This window comes from Sinocyclocheilus anshuiensis, unplaced genomic scaffold, assembly GCF_001515605.1.
Source record: "Sinocyclocheilus anshuiensis isolate Anshui unplaced genomic scaffold, SAMN03320099.WGS_v1.1 scaffold548, whole genome shotgun sequence".
Taxonomy (NCBI): domain Eukaryota; kingdom Metazoa; phylum Chordata; class Actinopteri; order Cypriniformes; family Cyprinidae; genus Sinocyclocheilus; species Sinocyclocheilus anshuiensis.
In genome coordinates, this window is record NW_015554106.1 from 282,585 (window position 1) to 303,172 (window position 20,588).

General features: G+C 37.0%; 1 protein-coding gene across 1 annotated transcript in view; it reads left to right on the forward strand.

Annotated features, from left to right (window-relative positions):
• LOC107669708 (CUGBP Elav-like family member 2) overlaps window positions 1-20,588 on the forward strand; it is a 166,815-nt gene that overhangs the window by 20,629 nt on the left and 125,598 nt on the right. Inside the window, exon 2 of the mRNA XM_016462066.1 lies at window positions 12,958-12,993. Coding sequence (XP_016317552.1) covers window positions 12,958-12,993 — 36 coding nt within the window. The remainder of the gene's footprint in view (window positions 1-12,957; window positions 12,994-20,588) is intronic.

The window sequence follows — 20,588 nt, forward strand, 5'->3', positions numbered from 1 at the left end:
TTTTAATAAATCTGCAAAAATGTCAACAATTCTGTGTTTTTCTGTCAATATGGGGTGCTGTGTGTACATTAATGAGGAAAAAAAATTAACTTAAATGATTTTAGCAAATGGCTGCAATATAACAAAGAGTGAAAAATTGAAGGGGGTCTGAATACTTTCCGTACCCACTGTATATCAAATCCACAATAGTACACACAAACACCTCCTTAAGACCTCCCAGCTGCTTAGCAAAACCATAGAGATGAGTCCCGCTCACATTGTTCGGTCAATTTACTGGAGCATGCTGACATTTTTCCGAGCTATTAAAAACTCTTGTTATGGCATTATAGGTTCACTTTAAGACAAACTTAAAAGGCACATAGTAAAAACTGAACTTTCAGAGCTTATAGATTTGCTTTTCTAATGGCTTAAATGAAATGTCACTTGGTTTATTTTGCACTGTGGTTTGTTTTAACCCTAAGCCAGTTGACCAAAGTCTACGGTCCAATACACATCCCACTCAAATTGAAAATGAGCAGTTCAAAAACCAAGGACATGGATAAACCACAACTGTACATTCTAATTTATTTGTATTTCGCAATCATTTTGCTTAATTAAAAAGTGTGCAGAAAGGCATGACGGCAGCACCTGTTCCTGTCGTTTACTAAGACTGGGTGCGTGCTAGGTAGTACAGCAATCTCTGCTCTGTATTACAAGAGGTTTATTATTTAAAACAATGTTTTTAGGGGTATAGAGGCAAAAACAAAAGTTTAATTGCAGTTTCATTGTTAAGTTAGAATAAAAGGTAATTAAATAGATGTTCAATTAGATTTTACATCTAAATTGAAATACTAGTTGACAGATGTAGCTGTATACTTTGTTATATTTAAGTAAACAATTAAGTTGTGTGTGAGCGTGCTTATCTAAAGGCATCTCCACCTGAAGAGGGCAGATATCTTCAGTTCTACCTGCCGTAATTCTGATCAGACCATGTGTGTGCGTAACAAAGCGTATTTGTGTGTGTGTGAGGGTAGGGAGGGGTGTTTGTTTAATTTACATTATTGTGTGCTGAAGTGTGCAATGCAGAAACTAAGGTTTATGAACTAGTTCGCTAGATACACAGTGCACTCGTGCACAGAAAACAAAAAGAAAAAGACTGCATTAGTGACACCAAGGTCATAGGTTCAAATCCCAGGGAACATACAGTATATGCTAATCAAATGCATGTTGAATGTTCTGTAAGTTGCTTTGGTCTTCAAAATGTATAGGCCTATAAATATGTTTCAGATGTGACCTGGTGGGTAGTGCATTTGTGCCAACATGGTTTCTGTGTTGGCAACCCTAATTTGAATCTGCCTGGAAAGGTTGATCTCACCAAAACATGTCTGAGACACATTTCTTCCCAAAATCTAAAGATATATATATTTTGAAAAGTTATTTCATACAGTGTGATGAGACATTATGATTTATTTATTTATTTATTTATTCATTTATTTATTACTAGCTCAACTGGGAGAGCATTGCATTACCAAGGTTATGGGTTCAAATACCATTCCCACACATACTGATGAAAAGTATACCTCGATTGCACTTTAAGTCAATTTGGTCTTCCAAATGTACATAAATATGCTTGTAAATATGCTACAGATGTGCCCTGGTGAGTAGTGTGTGTGTGTGTGTGTGTGTGTGTGTGTGTGTGTGTGCCAACATGGTTTCTCTGTAGGCGATTTTGAATCTACAAAGGTACAAAGGTCAATCTCACAAAATTATGTCTGAGACATATTTCTCCCCAAAATTTTTAATAAAATAATATTCATATTTTAAGAGTTTATTTCAGCATGATCAGATATTTGTTTGTTGTTAGCTCAACTGCTAAAGCATAACACTAGTGATACCAAGGTTTTGGGTTCAAATCCCATACCCACACATACTGATTTACAGCTGTAAAAGAGAAAAAAAGGTCTGGATGTCATTATGTTATGTGCTGGTTGATGATAATGCAATTACATCATTGTGTTAACCGCCCTTCCACCTATTGTAACGACTCTTTGGCGTGTAGCCGAAAACATGCGTCTGGTTCTCATAAAGACTTGAGTGTGTTTGTGTGTATGGAAGGGCCGTGTAATGTTTCGGATGAATCCAGTTTTATGCTTGCCAATTCTTCCTTGTTATTACTTATTTCTCCTGCTTTCTCTCATCTTCCTCTTCTCGTTTTTCATTCAGCCTGCATAGTATGTAGATGAGGAGATATCACCCAGCAGCACTGATGGATGTGTAAGACTCCATGCTGTGTGTGTGTGTGTGTGTGTGTGTGTCAGCAGCATAACTTTATTTTATTACAGACTTACATCAAAATCATCATTAATAATGTATATGCTCAGCCCTACTGCAGGGAGTGTATGTTATGTGTGTGACACATGAAAGTTTGTTTTCTTGTGCACTGGTGTCCCATTTCGGGCCACTCTATGTGGACTATTTATCACAATCCTGAATGTTTACTTGGGTTATTGCACTGAAGTCTGAGTTTGTGTGTGTATGTATGTTTTCCTGGTTGCTATGGGCCTCAGTTGGTGGATTCTCAGCAGACTTCATTAGTTAAAACAAAGCAAAATGTCCATTTTGTCTGCTCTCCAGCTTAATTGATATTGATTTGTTCTCACCTCTCGCGGGATTAAAAGTGTGTTTTGTCCTGTCGCCAGCGATTTTTCCTTCTTCTCGCCAGAGAAGTCAGTCAGTGCCTGTTTCCACAGCTTTTCTCTTCTTAAAACGCAATCCATTGTCAATCCCATCCTCATTAAAACACCATTAAAATTGTGCAGGTAGTTTATAGATGCCTGTGGCTTCTGCCAAACAAAACCACGCACGCGAACACACATATCTGAAAGTCTTGCGGAGTTCTCTGCGTTATAATTGGCAATACAGGATGGGTTGGTAATGAATAGGGTTATATTATTATTATTATTTTACATTTTGTTAGCATGGTGCACTATTAGCAGATGAGGTTAGTGCCATGCTAGCAGATTCAAGCCAAAATCACTAGCTCTGTTGCAAACCCTAGTGAGCTGCCTCAGTATCTGCTGTCTACATAGATAGTTACCTTCTAATTTAGCATGCTAATCTAAATGGAACCTCATAAGTGACCGATTTGGTTGGTGTTAGCATGTTTTTAAGCTAACAACACGATACTAATGTCTAAAATAATATGTTGTATTACATTTTTACAGCATTTGGGATATAGCACACTTAAGTTATTTTTGTTTTTAGGAACTTTAGGCTCAAGACATTTGGATAAAAGTTTGAAAATCTCCAATTAAAAATTGAATTCTAATTAAACTTATTTTTTTATATCTCTGTTAGCATACTGAATTGTTAAACAGACACAAGAAAGCATAGTCGCTGCTAAAATTTACAGGTCTGCTGTGACAAACTTTCAGTGCAAACTTTTGTGTCGGGAGTGTGTCTACGATGCCTTAATATTCTATCTAGTTAGAAAGCCCACTAAATTTTGGAATAGAGATACTGTGTGAGCACTTAAATCAGTGTGTGCGTGTGTGTGAGAGCAGTCGTTCCGTGCATGCTGATAATACACTAGCCCGTCTGTGGCATTATAGCCGGCTTTTCATCATCATGATTGATGGTGTGCCGACCCGGATCTCGAGTTATGATCATATCAATTTGCCGCCAACCTCATTGACATCTCTTTACAAGCCCGTTATCTTCCATTCTTGCCATAATGACGCCTCGCAGAACGACCACATGGCTCATCGCCCTGGTCCCCGGTGGAGTGGGCCGGGATTATGCCATCAATATGAGGGCCAGATTAAGTGGTAATATGAGATTAACACATGGCACAAGTTTATTAAATGGGATTAACGCTGACATTTCATCACAGTGGGACACCTCTGACATTCACAATCATGCTCATTTATGCACTCATCTGGAGAGATGACAAAACGGTTACCAAGGCAGCCGTGTGTCACCCCATGAACCGGTGAGACCTTTTGAAGACTGCATTAACACAATATATTGTTTAAATATATATATTTTATTTCTTTTCAGCCTTCGTATAAGAGAAACACTACATATAGAATAGAGTCAGGTCAATGAGAGCATGGAAAAAGTGTTTATGAGTAATGAGCTGTTTATATAACCCTCAGAAACATCCTAATAACCTAATCACAACATTTCTGTCCATGTTCTAGTGTTTTGAGGTAGTATGGGGAAAAGAAATGAGTGTTAGAAATGAGTGTTAACTGGAGGAAATTAGTGGAAAGTAGGCTAAATGAGTAAAGGAGGTGATGTGCAGAAAGGGCAGAAGTGCAAGGGTTTGACTCTGGTGGAGTGGGAACCATAAGGACTTGATTGATTCTAATTATAACCACAAGTCATTTTCTTCAATTACATGACACATCAGTCAAACTGGGAGAATGTGTTTGCGTTTGTGTTACTGTATGATTATGAATGTGTGTTAGGGATGATACTTTTATAATTTGTAAATATTTTTTTTTAATACGGATGATGCTTTTATATATATATATATATATATATATATATATATATATATATATATACACACACAGTGTTCTCGATGTTAAGATGCTACCAGAGATATTTTTGTGATGTTTTGGCAAACAGCATTACAGTGACATTAACAAAAAATGTATTGTATCACCCTAATGTTGTTCCAACTTTTTTTTTGCAACTATCCCTTTACAACAAGTCTTTGTCTCTTTAAATAAGGCCTGAGTGTGTAAACACAGTTCGCAACAAAAATGAAAGATAATATTCAACAGGACATAAACTATACATATTAGGTATATATGATATTATTGGTTAATAATGAAAATTAGGTAGATGACCAAATCTGTTAGACCACTAAATACACAGTTTATAAAGTCTGAGCCACTAAACACATCCTATCACCCATATGTCGTGTTAATAAAGTGTGAGAGCAGTTTGTTGAACTTGTTGCATTTAGAGGTGAAGACTGAAGCAGGACTTTACAACACCAGCATGACTGAATACTGTGGCAGTTATTGAAATCTTGGCATCTCTGTGGACCTCCTCTCCTTTCGTTCCACAGCTCTCCTGTTACACCGCACAGCTGTGGAGTGTGTATATGTGTGTCATGTTCCATTTCAACAAACTCTTATTGCTCAAGTGCTTTAGTTCCAGTATGGATGAATCTTTCGCTTACACTTCTCTCACGCACACACATATAGGAAAGAAAAAGAAAGAAAAATCTAAAATTCAATTATCTTTAATATCTCATTTAATTTTCCTAGGGAGCAATGAGAGCAAATGGAGACTTTTGCTTCAAATGTTTATTGGAGCAAAATATCTCAGTAATCTCCCATGTGTCTAAGGGTCCCACATTTGGTCTGCAATATAGCCCCCACGCACGTCCCATGTTAAGATGTTAAATCCTTGAATCCAGCCTACAAATTGGCTTTGACTGCATTTTGGTTTGGCCTTTAATGTTACAAACAGAAATGTACATTAGGTGACAACAAGAAATAAGCTTGCATGCTAGCATCCATCAAAAGCGTTACTGTACATGTTTGTGCTGTACTGTATATGTATACGCTAAATTGTATGCTAACTGTACACTTCGAACTGTAAATCATTTAAATTTGTGATTGTAAAAAATATAAAGTTTAAGTTTTCCATTTAACATTTGCTATTTCAGCTTTATTTCATTTAGCAAAAACTATTTCTACTAGTTTAACTATAACAACACTGCTCATTTTATGAGATACTAAGTTTATGCTTAACTGAACTTAACTGAGGGCTCCATGAAATCTCTTGGACTATGAAAGAACGGCTGGTTGGTGGCTAGTGCATACGTTTGAGAAGAACTAGGACATTAATGTAGTACTCAAACTGTGCGATGCTAACAGCAGCTCCCAAAGGCTCAGCTTCTTTATAACTACACACACACACACACACTTCATCTAGGGCAGACGCTGTCATTGACAGTCGGAACAAAGAGGTCACAAAAAAAATGTATCACATACGGTGGGTGCATACATACAGTGGGTACGGAAAGTATTCAGACCCCCTTAAATTTTTCACTCTTTGTTATATTGCAGCCATTTGCTAAAATCATTTAATATGTTATTCTGCCGGGTCATTATTTGGCAGAGACACTTTTTGGCAGGAGCAGTGTTTGGCAGCATACCAGCTTTCTGCCATCAGGTGATACACTGCCGTGTGTGTGTGTGTGTGTGTGTGTGTGTGTGTGTGTGTGTGTGTGTGTGTGTGTGTGTAACAGCTGCTAGGGCACATCTGTCTACCAAGCAACACATGCAGACACACACAGTCCTGCACTGTATGGCGAACCCATTTCCTATCATCCAATGCTCTGTTAGGGGCCTTTCACACAGGGTAGGTTCTTGTGGTCCTTCTGTGCTATATTTTAATTGTTGATCTGGGTAAACATGCGCTAGACGGACGTCTCAGAACCTTGCGACGCGCCACACTGTGTCTTGCAACATGACTACTGTGGTTTTAAGATGCCCTGTCAACTTTCATCTCGAGACCCCTGCATTCTTTTCCATTGTGCTGTGTTGTGTATAGCTGCTTTGAATGTAAGAATGTGTCCTGTGTCCTCTTAACACTGCTTGAATAAACTCTTAACCTTAATTCGCTGCGTAACTTTGACACAGAATTTGTGCTATAGGCATGAATGATGTCTTAAATCATGCAGCTTTTATAGAGGTGTGCTTTAATTTTCATAGCAATCCAATTACCATTTGGCAAGTGAAACAGACAGAAATTCCTAAAGACTTACAAAGGTCCAGAATATCATAAAGACTTTGAGGTGGGCTCTTTTGACATGGTCTAGTAAATAACCACCTAACAACCATCATCCAAAACACCTGAGCAACTACCCGAACACCCAAGAAATCAATCAGAATTACCCAAGCAACCAGCCGAATTGGCAGTAAACTGATGCCCTGTTCCCCGCTCCATGCAGTTGTGCTAATTGCACCAACAGAACAAAATGAATTGTTTAATACTCACTTTTTTTTAATACTCTAGCAACCACTTAGAAATTCTCTAGAAGCTGCATAGTAATGCACAAAAATTGGAGCAACTACCTTAAACACCTTACACTCTCAGAGAGAAAAAAAAAGTGTTGTACATTTAGCAGTACAACAGCTTGTTGCTGGGGAACCACCTTGAAACTCCCTAGCAACCAATCAGAACTCTCCAGGCAGCACGTAGCAACACTAGCAAAGCCTAGCAAAGAATGCTCCAGTCAGACTACTTCAGCAACTGCTTAGCAATGTGCTTAAACCAGAACACCTTAGTAACCACCTAGCAATGCTCTAGCAACCATTCAGAAGCCCAGACACCACTTATCAGCACTCCAAAACACACGTGAAACAGCCTAGCAACCACTTAGAAACACCCAGCAACTAATGAACTAAATCCCACTCAGAACACCCGGACAGCTACCCGGAACAGCCAAGCAACTACCTTAAAACACTGTACCAACCAGCCAAAATGCTCTTGGAACCACATAGCAACACACTATAAACCACTCAGAAAACCAGACAACCACACGAAACCCCCGGACAACGGCATTCTGTAGCAACCAAATAGCAAAATCATGGCATTCACCTATAACACTCATAGAAAACCACATGCCAAAAACCATTACGAACACCTTAGCAAATGCATAGCAACACCCTGGCAACCACCTATAATACCCTAGCATTGTGACGACATCTTTGGCATGAGCAAGCACCTTTAATTTAAATGTCATAATCATAATTAGGTTGGTGTGTGGGTCTGTCTCTCTCTTTCTCTCTCTGGAGAGATGAATTAATATTGTAATCAGTTTTCATTAGCCATGTCTCCTGGGACAGTTTGAATTTATGTATGCCAGTCTCAAAAACCAGCTGAGACGACTGTTCTATAGACTGTTCTATAGCCGTGTGTGTGTGTGTGTGTTCTTTCTCTTACAGTCCTTTATAAGGTGTACATCTTTATAAGTGGTACACATACTGCGTTTATGTTTATGGATTTTTAGCAACAGATTTTAATAGCTCATAATGCCTCATAAACTGAGATCTGTGAGGGCTTGTGGGTAATGGAGCTTATGGGAAAGGGAGGGTGCGGATGATTGATGAATGGTGTTGTCTAATCTGTTGCTTAAGGTTATGTAACCCGCTGTATAACTCTGATGTGTGTTAGATTGATAGGGTCTCGGCTTAGAACAGTAAATTCACCCTTTGAGCGATTCTTGTCAAATGAAGCCTAGCATTGAACTTCCTAGACAAGTTTGTTGTCTGTCCCCTTTCTTTTTCTTTTCTTGCACACTCTCAGACAAACAAATAAAATGTTTATTGCAAAGTACGCAAGCTGCGTAGGGCCCCCGAAACACCAGGGGGCCCCCTTGCTCTCAAAGATGATTTAATTTTAGTTTCGTTTTTGAATTTGGCCAGCGGTTACGAAAACCGCTTATGTCATTTATTTTAATGTGATGCGCTGTTGCCCTTTCTACGTAAAAATCAGTCAAATCATGTAACGTGAATGTCATACAGTGTCTTACTCGAGACAAAACAGAAGTCTAGGATTGGCACTGAAGACTCCAATACCTCAAATGTGTGTGTAAGATAAGAGAGACTTATAGGGGGTTCTCCAGAACCAGGATTGGAAACCACTGTCCCAGTTCATTCAGTTTGTCCACTAGCCATAAAGCTTGGTCATTCATTTCAGTTCTTTCACGAACATTCAGAGACTCAAAGTGAAGTGAAAACATCCGTTCAGACGGTCCAACGAAACGCTCCTTCACTCTCTGCTCGTAATTTGGTTTTGCTGACTTCAGTGAATGAAAAAATGTGTAAGTCTGTGAAAAGATTGATTTGTCCACGTTATAGATGTATTCAGAAAATGGTGATTCATTCACAAATGAAACACCACTACAAGGTGTCCTATTATGGCTGGTAAAAAAAACCACTTACTGTACATTAAAGCAATAACTTTTATCTTTTTTGATCATGTAAATATGTGTTTAATGGTTTCTATTTTCGCTGCATCATGCTGGTTAGCCCCGTCCACTTGCAAATCGCATTGTTCCAAAATTCTTCTCTACATAATTTTATATCAAATATTCATATTCAAATAGGGTGTAACTATATCTTGTTATATTGCGTAATAAAGTGACGGGAGAGGTGCGACACAACAAAATCAATGAGAACCCATTCTAATCAATGATAGTGTCTACACTGGTTGCAATACGACAAGTCACCAACAGTAAACTGATGCCCCGTTGTATTTCTGATATACTCCATGCACTTGTGCTACTTCCGACAACAGTACAAATGGATTTGGAACTTTTACACGTTACTTTCACATGTGTTCAGTGTAGACGTGGTGTATATACTATGTACTCTAGACATGGTGTTACTCATAAATATGAGGTCGCAGCAGGTTTCAGGACATTTTGTCATTCATGAAGTGTTTTTTTTTCTTGCATTATGCTATGTAGCCCCGCCCACATCCAAATATCAACGGTCCAGAACCCTACATATATGAAACATTAAATACATTCTGTTTTGGCTGTGTCACATTAGTGTGGACAGGAAAATTACTCGTCACTGGAAACTGGAAACAACATCTTTTTAGCACACAGTGTTATAAAAAAAACATTGAAATTTAAAAAATAAATCATTAAAAACAACACCCTCTTATTCCAGTAAGAAACAATTTTAGTGACTGCTGTCAGCTATAGTCTAGTCTGGAGTACTTTAAAAACACTCCACCTGTCTAAACTAGCGAATTATCACTCAAAAACATGCTGAATTTCTCAAGCAATGAGTAAATCTGAGACAGAATGAGTAAAAGAGATGCAGGCAAACAGATGGTGGGCTGTTGGAGAAAAAGAGATAATGATTACAGATGAGAGGAGATGGAAACCGCACAGTTAGAAAGAAAGAATGATAGATAGAGACAGAGAAGGAGGGGAGATGTTTCATTTCCATCTACCACCCTCCATTTTTTTTAATAAGGTAATTTTCTGTTGGAATCTAACGGCATATTAAAGGAGCAAAGTGTTTTCAGACATGTATCTAGATACCAAGGTTTATTGTATTTATTTATTTTATTGGTTAAGTAGAAGTTCCGCTTGGACCTCCTGATTTCTGCTATACACTGAGCATTATTTTGTTTCTAGCTATAAGTTCTGTTACAAAACCTAGTGAGCTGCAGCTTTTGAGTAGACAGCTTTTTAAGGTATCATAGTTTCAACAAGATAGCTATTACAAAGGTTAAGCAGCAAAAATGTACATTGCTGTTTTTTTTCTACTATGTAAATATACTGATATTTTCTTCAATAAAGAAAAATGTCCATAAAATTATTTCAATTTAATATAGCACTAAATAGCCACATCTGTTGGTGCTGTCTGCACTTTTATGACACATTCTTCTGATATATTCAGCCTTGGTGCTCTGGTGGGTAATGCAGGTTTGTGTCCAGCCTGCAACATGTTTGATCCTATTTATTTCCTGTTACTCTATACTGTCAATTTATAATACAGGACTAAAAGGCCCCAAAAATAAAACAATGAAAAGACATGTCAGTTCAGAGTGGAACAGGAGATTATCTGTGCTTTCTTAACCCCAGTTTTTACCTCAGTTTATCACCACCTTTTACGTGTATGCATGTGTTTGAGGGGGCGATATAAGACAGAAAGAAAGATGTTTGTGTGTGCAAACACATCTGGGTTAAGGCCTTGCATAATTCATCCCAGTCAGGCTCAATGCGAAGGTATATACAGCAGAAACCACGGATGGACCTCTCGCTGTGTGGCTCTTTGAAATGGAAAGTAATCTCCAGCCCACCTTTGCTCTGATCAGCAGAGCCGGCATATGCTATCCCTCTGCATCCCTCTCATTTGGGCCGGAATAAAAGAATAATTCACCATTAATAAGTGCATAGCTGGCGTCCTGTTATTCGACAGTGCTGACGGTAGCTGTTATCAAACAGCGCCCGTTTCACCAGAAGCTTTCAGAATCTTAACCGCACACCTCCTTCCCATTGTCCACAGGGGACCAGTTTATTAACATGCGGTGGGAAGCACAGTCTCTTTCTTCATACACACACATATACACAGCAGGAGCTCAGTGGTTGGAGAACGGAGGGATAAGAAAAAAAATATACAAAATTTGGAGTGGGCTGTTTGGTGCTAACAAGAGTGGGGAGTTTATTTTGATTACCTGAGCTCGGGTGTCATGTTGAATGAGGGCCTAAATTAGCCGTGGTGAATTGGCCGCAATTGATTTGCTCTTTGAATACAGCATTCTGCCTTTTCACACCAGTTTTTGAAATTTGGATTTTTTTTTTTCTTTTGATTACTGGTTTTTATTTCAGTTTATTTATTCCAAAAACAGAAGAAGCACGTTACCATAAACGCACACATACATGGCTGAATCTCATATTTTACCATAAAATCAAAAGCAAAATAAGACACTATATTTTGCAAATAAATAAATAATTATTGCATTTTTTATAATAATATTTGCAACGTATTATTCATATTATTATGATTATTAAATTGACATTATTTTCATTGATATTTACATATTACAATTCTCATTATTGTATGGCATTCTCATTATTGTAATGTAAAAATTTATTTATTTTTTGATGTTCAGGAAGTATTTTTCCATTTACCCAATTGAACCCACTTCTTATATTCTGTGGAAATCAAATGAATGATATATGTGTATACTTCAGTATTACACTTTAATAGTTTACAGTGTAAAACCATTTGCCTCCGTCAGCGTAATATGTAAATTATGATTCATGCAGGAACCGGTTGCTAATGAAGTGCTGTATTAGCCATTTGTAATTGTCAGCGGGGATGAATTTGAGTTTTTTTCATGAAATATGTCAAGAGGAGGCTGAAAGAGGTGCTCACAATGTACCATCCCTCCTCTCTCTTTCTATCCATTTTTTCATCTCCACTTCTCTTGGGCTCAGTGGCTTGTGACGCTCCATATGTCCGTCTGCTTCTCCTCAGAGAGAGAGAGAGAGACATTAGTACAGGCACCCCTCGCCTCGTACATTCAGCGTTCATGTTTTCCCAAAAGCTGAACGCTCTGAAATGACAGGAGAATAGAGGAATGGGAAAGAGAAGAGAGGGTGTGGATGATTGGGGCGGGTGAGAGAAAGACTGAGAGAGGGGGGTGTAATGTGTGTGTGAGTGTTTGTGTGTGTGTGTGTGTGTGTGTGTGTAATGTAGACAGCAGTGAAGTGAATGTTATCTTACAGACGTTGAATGCATCTGCAGCTAAAGCCATGCATGAGAGCTCCCTGCAGAAATAAACACATACACTTGAGTACTATCACACACACACATTCTCATTACATCTGTATTATCACAAACCAACGAGATACGCAAGCATATACACACACATGCACCTGTGCATATTTGATCAAAATTAAAGATGTACGGATAGATGGAATATCAATATTTTGTCAATATATCATATTGATGTTGTACCAAGGATCAATCCTATAAATAATATTGGCACAGAATATCATAATTATAAATCAAAAGCATAATTATTTAAAGTCATGTATTATTTTCTTTTCTTTTTTTTTAATTTTAAGTTTTATTTTAAATATAATGATAAACTGCTACAATTACCCATTTGGTCTTTTATTTATTTATTTATTTTTTGCTGTGTGTGTGAGTTTAAGTGAAATTGGCCCTGAAAATATTTGGTAGTTTTACTGTAGCTCAAACAACAGAATTTGACATTAGTTAACACAAAGGCCATGGGTTCAATTCCCAGAGAATCTATTAAGTGTTGAAAACAAATGGATACCTTGAATGCAGTAAGTTGATTTGAACTGCCAAATGCATAAATGTAAATGTAATCACACAATACTAAACTAAAATGGTTGTGTATGTGACTTTAACTGAGCTAATGAATTCATTTTCTCTTTTTCTCTCACAGGCAGGACGCAAGTGATCTGACTGGAACTATACAGAGGTAAGACTGTCTTTCTCTCTCTTCCTTTCTTTGTCAGTTATTTCTACTGAGTTCTGGCTATTCAGTAGTTTGTTGACTGCTATACTGATGTGATGATTTTTCAGTTTCATACACATCTCTATTCTTTTTAAAAAGACCGTGGTTTGCTCGCTAGTTTGCGCACCTTTAAAACCTTGGTGAGCTGCCAGCCTAGACAGTATTTTAAGCCATCTTAGGTTTACTTCCGACTTCCATTCCATGAGGTTGATGAAAAATGTAAATCCTTTCATAGAGAAGGAAATCCCAGAATGCACTGCAATAAGCTCAGTCGATTTTTTTTTTTAAGATGACAGCCAATCTTAGAAAAATGTTGTTCCATACTGAAATAGTATCGGTAAGGTTAAATCTAATTATAAATGGGCTATTTTGCCTAAAATTGGAGTATGTTATGAGTTTTTATGCTTATTCGAGTATCATGCTGTTAGCTTAGCAACATGCTAACGCAAACTCTATTGAAATCAATTCTCCTGTCAAGACTCCTGTGCATTTTATTGCTGGCTACCTAGACTGCTTGAATTCAAATCATTATGAGGATCCATTTCAGGTCGGATGCTGCCGTTTAATCCAAAATGGTGGATGAATTGAGAGAATTGTTGACGGTAAATCGGTTTATATTGCGTACAATTCCAAAATCGGACAGTAGGTTAATCTTATTAACAAGCCCATTTTGTTTGTTCTTCTATGAAGATTTATGGGTAAAGTTTTGTTTTTAGCTTAGCAACATGCTAACGTTAAACTCTATTGTAATTAATAAGGACTTGACTCTTCTGAGGCACTCTTTTTGTATAGGACTGCCTATGTAGACCGTTCTAAATCAATAATTTGTGCAGTTCCATTTCTGTTACATTGCTGTCTTAGAAGGTAACTGCCTATGTAGGCAGTAGACAGCATGAGCAGCCTACTATATTCAGAAGAGAACTAATGACAAGCTCAAACAGAAATCATATACGTTCTGAGGCCTTATATGTCTATTATATGTGACATCACTAAGCCAACATCCAATATAAGGACAGCAGCAGGAGAGGATGATGGGATTTTTGGAGCGAAGAAAGAGTAAGCTCAGACTTTGCTGATTTTAACATAGCTTTTTCTGAATTTTCGATTACGAGATGAGAGCGAGATGACAGGGAAGAGAAATAAAAGAGAAAAAGGTGTTCTCAGAGAGTCAAGGGTGCAGAGTTGAGGCTGGTAAAGATCTGTGACTGAAGGCCATTAAACCCAGCCCCACGGCTATGAGACGACACATCGAAAGAGCGAGAGAGAGCGGCTGAGAGTTTTTTGATAAACTGCTGATCCTGAAATAGCTACACCTATTTTTCATCGGGAATTCTGTTAAGAATAAATTGTCACGTCTCATCTGGAGAGGAGCTTTCTTCCTCAGGGCGGCACACAGAAACTCAAAGCCACTGCCAGAGTTCGCCACCCTCTCTGTCGTTACAGCGATGCACTGTGGGTTATCGCCGGCAACCGGCTGATTGACAGACAGCCTGCGAGTTTTCAAAGGCACTCGTGAAAAGGAAAAAATATGTCACCCTGGGAAAATGTTGTGGACGTTACAGTAAAATGAATGAATATGACATGACAAAATACTAAATTTAAAGGAATTTTTTTTTCTCAAAAGTCAACAACTGGCTAGAAGTTAAAGGGATATTTCATCCAGAAATTAAAATTATGTCATCATTTACACACCCTAAAGTTGTTCCAAATCTGTATGAATGAAAATGCTGTGGACGTTACAGTAAAATGAATGAATATGACATGACAAAATACTAAATTTAAAGGAAATTTTTTTTCTCAAAAGTCAACAACTGGCTAGAAGTTAAAGGGATATTTCATCCAGAAATTAAAATTATGTCATCATTTACACACCCTAAAGTTGTTCCAAATCTGTATGAATTTCTTTCTTCTGCTGAACACAAAAGATGATATTTTGCAGAAATGTTGGTAACCAAACAGTTGATGGTAGCCATTGAATTTCACAGAAAGAAAAAAAAAAAATACTATGGAAGTCAATGGCTACCGTCAACTGTTCGGTTACCAACATTCTTCAAAATATCTTCTTTTTTTGTCCAAAGGCTGAAAAACAAACTCATAAAGGTTTGTAACAGCTTGAGGGTGAGTAAATGATGACAGCATTTTCATTTTTGGGTGAACTATCTCTGTAAGTAAAGCCCTCATATAAATGTTTACATTAGCGTCAAAATTAAATATGCAAGATTTGCCAATCTTGACTCCATTGGCAAACCAACCCCACTTAACAGTTACGGCCCTTGCCTGGCTCCTAGAAAATTGTGTGTGTGTGTGTGTTACAAAAAGGAGACTCATCATCAAGATTTGTTATTTCCAGGAACACAGTGATGTAATGGCCATCATGTGTTCTTCAAGTGCACATATGGGTTTAATTTGCCAAATATTGTAATATTGTTGATCGAATCCCCCAACTTCTCTCTTGTGCACCACACCCAGAATTACGTCAGCATTCATCTGTACGCCAAAAGTCGTGTGCATCTGAGTGTGTGTGTTCACAGCAATTTTAGTGTGACTTTATGCAGATGAAGTGCAAAAGAACACAGTGAAATTCACAAGAATAACAAAACACCTCAGGAGCGAGAGGAAATGAATATATATATATTTAAAAAGTATTAAAATATGAAATATTAATATATTTAATATTATATTTAGTTGTTGTTGAATAACAATGTAGAAAAATAAAATAAAACAAACAAATTTAACAGTTTTATGGAAGGCATTTGAAGCATGTTATTTGTTTTATATAAAATGTAAATAAAATTTAATTAAATAAAATTATATCTGGAGTTTCTGATACCCCAAACAAGTGTAACAATTTGTATAAATGTTATATGTTGAATAATGTTGAATGTTGCAAAAAGAATATAAAGTTACTATAATATGTATTATGTACTATTACAATATGTAACATTACAACTATTAATATTAATATATTTATTATTATGTTTAGTTATTGTTGAAACCTACTGTAGAAAAATAAAATAAAATGTAATTTAATAATATAAAATAATGCTTTATATGGCTATATTTGAAGCATGTTATTTGTTGAATAAAGCTGAATATAAAGTTGAATTCTCTCTATATTCAGTTGTCATAAGATTCGAAAAAGTTACAACCTGAAAGTTAAGTATGTTTGGGGCCTTGGTGTTTCTGAACAGAAGAACAATAGGGTTAAAGAGGAAATGAGAGGAAAGGGGTTTGCTATTGGTGTATAACGGGAATTATTAGGGAAAAAATACTTTTGTTTGTGTGTAAATGTACAGTCAGAAAAATGCAAAGGCTTGGGAGAATACGTTCTTGCGTTACTGTAATGCGGTAATGCCTCAGAATCTCAGACAGCAGTTGACCTGAAAGAGCAAACTTAAAGTAAATACATACTGTGTATGTGCTAATAGGAGCTCTAGTGCCCCTTGTGGTAATCCTGAGAATGCGGTGCATTCCTGCGCCGGGTTATGAATAACACTCTGACAGATGCAGTCGAACTTGCGTAACTAGAAACGTTTGTGTTCATGTACGTGTGTAAAGTATGTTTCGGGCCTAAGGGGAAAATTCCTCCCAGAGGAAAATTTTACTGTGCAGACTTTGAGAACAAGGTGCAATCTATAATAAGCCTAATTTACATATAAAGGAGGTGTATTTGTGCTGAAAAGAAAGACAATGACTTAAATTCCCATGGCGCAGTGCCATACTAGTCTCAAGAGACTTGAGGTAGAAGTCTCCATTTGTGTGTGTGTGTATATATATATATAACAGTTTTATGGAAGGCATTTGAAGCATGTTATTTGTTTTATATAAAATGTAAATAAAATTTAATTAAATAAAATTATATCTGGAGTTTCTGATACCCCAAACAAGTGTAACAATTTGTATAAATGTTATATGTTGAATAATGTTGAATGTTGCAAAAAGAATATAAAGTTACTATAATATGTATTATGTACTATTACAATATGTAACATTACAACTATTAATATTAATATATTTATTATTATGTTTAGTTATTGTTGAAACCTACTGTAGAAAAATAAAATAAAATGTAATTTAATAATATAAAATAATGCTTTATATGGCTATATTTGAAGCATGTTATTTGTTGAATAAAGCTGAATATAAAGTTGAATTCTCTCTATATTCAGTTGTCATAAGATTCGAAAAAGTTACAACCTGAAAGTTAAGTATGTTTGGGGCCTTGGTGTTTCTGAACAGAAGAACAATAGGGTTAAAGAGATCACCTATGTGCCTTTTCTTTCCTATGGGCTAGCATCCGAAATACAGTTGTCAACTTAGATACAGAGATACTCTAATCTCTCTTTTAATCTTTTTCTTTCAACATCCATGGCATAACACAGAGAAAAGGAAGTGAAAGAAAGGGTGGCGTAAAAGAACGTGTGACTGTGTAATTAGCTCCTGTGTGCAGTCACTGATTTCCTCATGCTAAATGACTGACTGCCTCTTAGCTAGCTGCATCAAAACCATTTCTTCTCTTTTTTTCTCTCCCTTTTTTCCGGTACCGGGGGTCTTAACAACAGTGTGGGGGCCGAGATGAAAGGGGGGGGGCGGGCGGAATCGGTTGTCAGCTAATTGTATCTCTCGGTGGCGGTTATGTTCTCATAAGAGACTGACCCGCCCCCTTCACCCCAGCAACCGCTCTAATTACCATCCAACCAGACCTGTCAATCAACACTATTTATAATCCACTCTGAGAGAGGAAGGGAAAAGTGGGAGAGAAAGAAACATTATGAAAAAGTCCCTGGGTATCACAAGTATAAACCTTCAACGTTTATTACAAGTATTCAGGTTCGTCCCTTGTGTGGATTGATGTGTTCTGTGAATGTGAATAGGCCTGTTTTCTCTTTTGTCCTCTGTTTTTCTGTAGATTGATTATTAGACCGCTCTTCTAAGAACCTTTTAAAAGAATCACACTGTAGCAGATCACTGAAAGTATATTGTACTGACTAGACTATAGGCCTTAGTCAGGCTTAATTTGACGTAGATGAAAATAGATAGACGTACTGTTCGTTCAATATGTCATTCTGTTGTTTACCTTGGCATCGTTCGTTCAGCTGACAAAACATTGAAAATTTTTTTTTCCAAAAATATTCTAGTACACGAAAAACCTTTGGAATGAACACAGTACAACTTATTGAATGTATTGTACGTCTACCCCTCACTGCCTCTTTTTTATTTTTTGTCACCCTAATGGCCCACACAACATAATCTATATGTTTTTTGTTTGCACATCTGGAATATGTTGCTTAAGCATTTCCAGTTTGATGTTCAAATAACATTCATTAAATGTTTTTGCTGCCTTTACGATTTAGAATGTACATGGATTCACTCTTTTTAAGATGTTAATTTGATTAAATATAGTTGTAAATTCTGAGTATGTAGTTATAAATGCTAAATATAATAAATAATGTGTAAAACTGAAAATACATTTTTGAATATTGATTATATAATCATTTACAAATGCAATTGTTTGTTTTTTTCAGATGTTTCATCATGTACATTCACTGGGCAAATGAATAATTATATATATATATATATATAGTGAATCTGAATAGTTATAAATCCTAATTATATACTGGCTAATCCAAGTATAATTAAAGTTGCATATCAAAATATTTCATTAAAAATACTAATAAATACTCAATATAGCTGCAAATATATACACATATGAATGCAGTTACATGAATTACTGAGCCAGATTGTTTCTCGACTTCTGTCTTCGTAACCATTGGTATTTCACAATAACAATTTCACATTTCACAATAGCTGGCTATAGTGTTTGTTTCCATTGAATAGCATTTGTAGTCATCTGAATGAGCCACCCGAGGTGAGGCCTTGCGAAAGGTTCGTTAGGCAGCCCTCTGAACGAGCTGCACCACAGCACCCCATCTCCGTCTTTAGGGGGAGGCACCTGGACGAGCTCCACGGTGAGGTCTGGTGTAGGCTGAGTGATATGAGGCGTGAGACCTTGGAGTGCTGCCCTACTGTTGCTCACAATCCTAATACCTCACAGATGTTCTGGATCGAGAAACAGCTGTCTAACATTACGTACGCACACAAAAACGCTAGCGGCCCCCAACAGCCGGTGGAACATTGCATAAAAGCCCCCATACACAATGTAAATTTACATGCATAGTACAGGAAATCCAAAAGCACCACATCCCACCTACAAGGAGAACATCCTCCTGTCTTAAGCCTTTAATACCGGCATCTAAAACGCGTAATACTTTTAAACAAACACTATGTCACATCACTAATACCCTCACAATGGAACAGCCTTTGATCTTTGGATTCATTCATTGTGTATTTTTGTGCATTTCACTAAAATATTTGCATTTGTTGTTGATCTAGCCCAGTTCAGACACTTCTCTCGAATAAACGAAAGCTTCTAATCAGAAATACCATGAAAGAGTCTGAATGCTCTGCTTTAATTACACATTCACACACAAAGTCCCGTCCCTCATCCCTGATTGGGTTATTGTCTCAGATTTTTCTCCACTAAGGAACGCTGAGCCCCCACCTTCGCTCTGAATATTCATGAGAGGAAGTGTCTCACTAGATGGCGGTGCAGCTCAGCGCGGCCATGCTAATGAGCTCACAGGGGATTCATATTTATGAGATCTGGGAGGAGGATACTGGAGATGTGACTTGTGCGAATGTGTATGCGTACGGTGACTCAGACCTTAATAGCTAAATCAGTTAGACAGCACAGAGTGGCCTGTCACATGCAGACAGACATAAAGAAGAAAAGAGACTGCTATTTCACTTGATTTGAGTATATTTATGGAGAAAAGCAAGGCTTAGGTGTTTTACAGGAAGATGAGAGACAACTCAGACAAAGCATGTGCTCAGTATATTACAGTCATTTCACATTTACATTTACATTGCACGGTTCAGGCAAAAAATAAAATTCAGTCAGTATTTCCTCACCATCATGTTGTTCCATTTTTATTTCTTCTGTGGCACAGGTTTTAACTTTTATAATATATATCAAAATCTAAAACTACACTAGTAATAATAATAATAATAATAATGGTGTAGGATATACTTTGAAACAATTTTCAGTAGTAATTGCTAGTAAAATTCACAATAATTAAGAAACAAGTAACATGTTAAATTTAGGGCTGTCAATAGATTCAAATTTTGTATCTAATTAATCACACCCTTTTTCACATATGAAAGGAAAAATCAGAATTGTATAATATGTTTACAGTGCAACAGCAAAGAGCTTTTTTACATTTTAGAGAAGTCAAGTTGCGATACCGAACAGAACCACATGGAGGTGCCAAAAAAAAAACTTAAATCAACCGCCTGCTGACTGCATATATCTACTACAGTGCACGGATCCATTCAGGATAACTAAACACAGGAACATACACATGACAAATCAAAACATTATTGTGAATGTGTGTGGAAACAACGTGAATGTACGGAAATGTCTGTGCCTGTGCATAAATACAATGTGCGATCAGTGCGTCGAGAGCACTCATACACGCATTATTATAATGGACTGTACT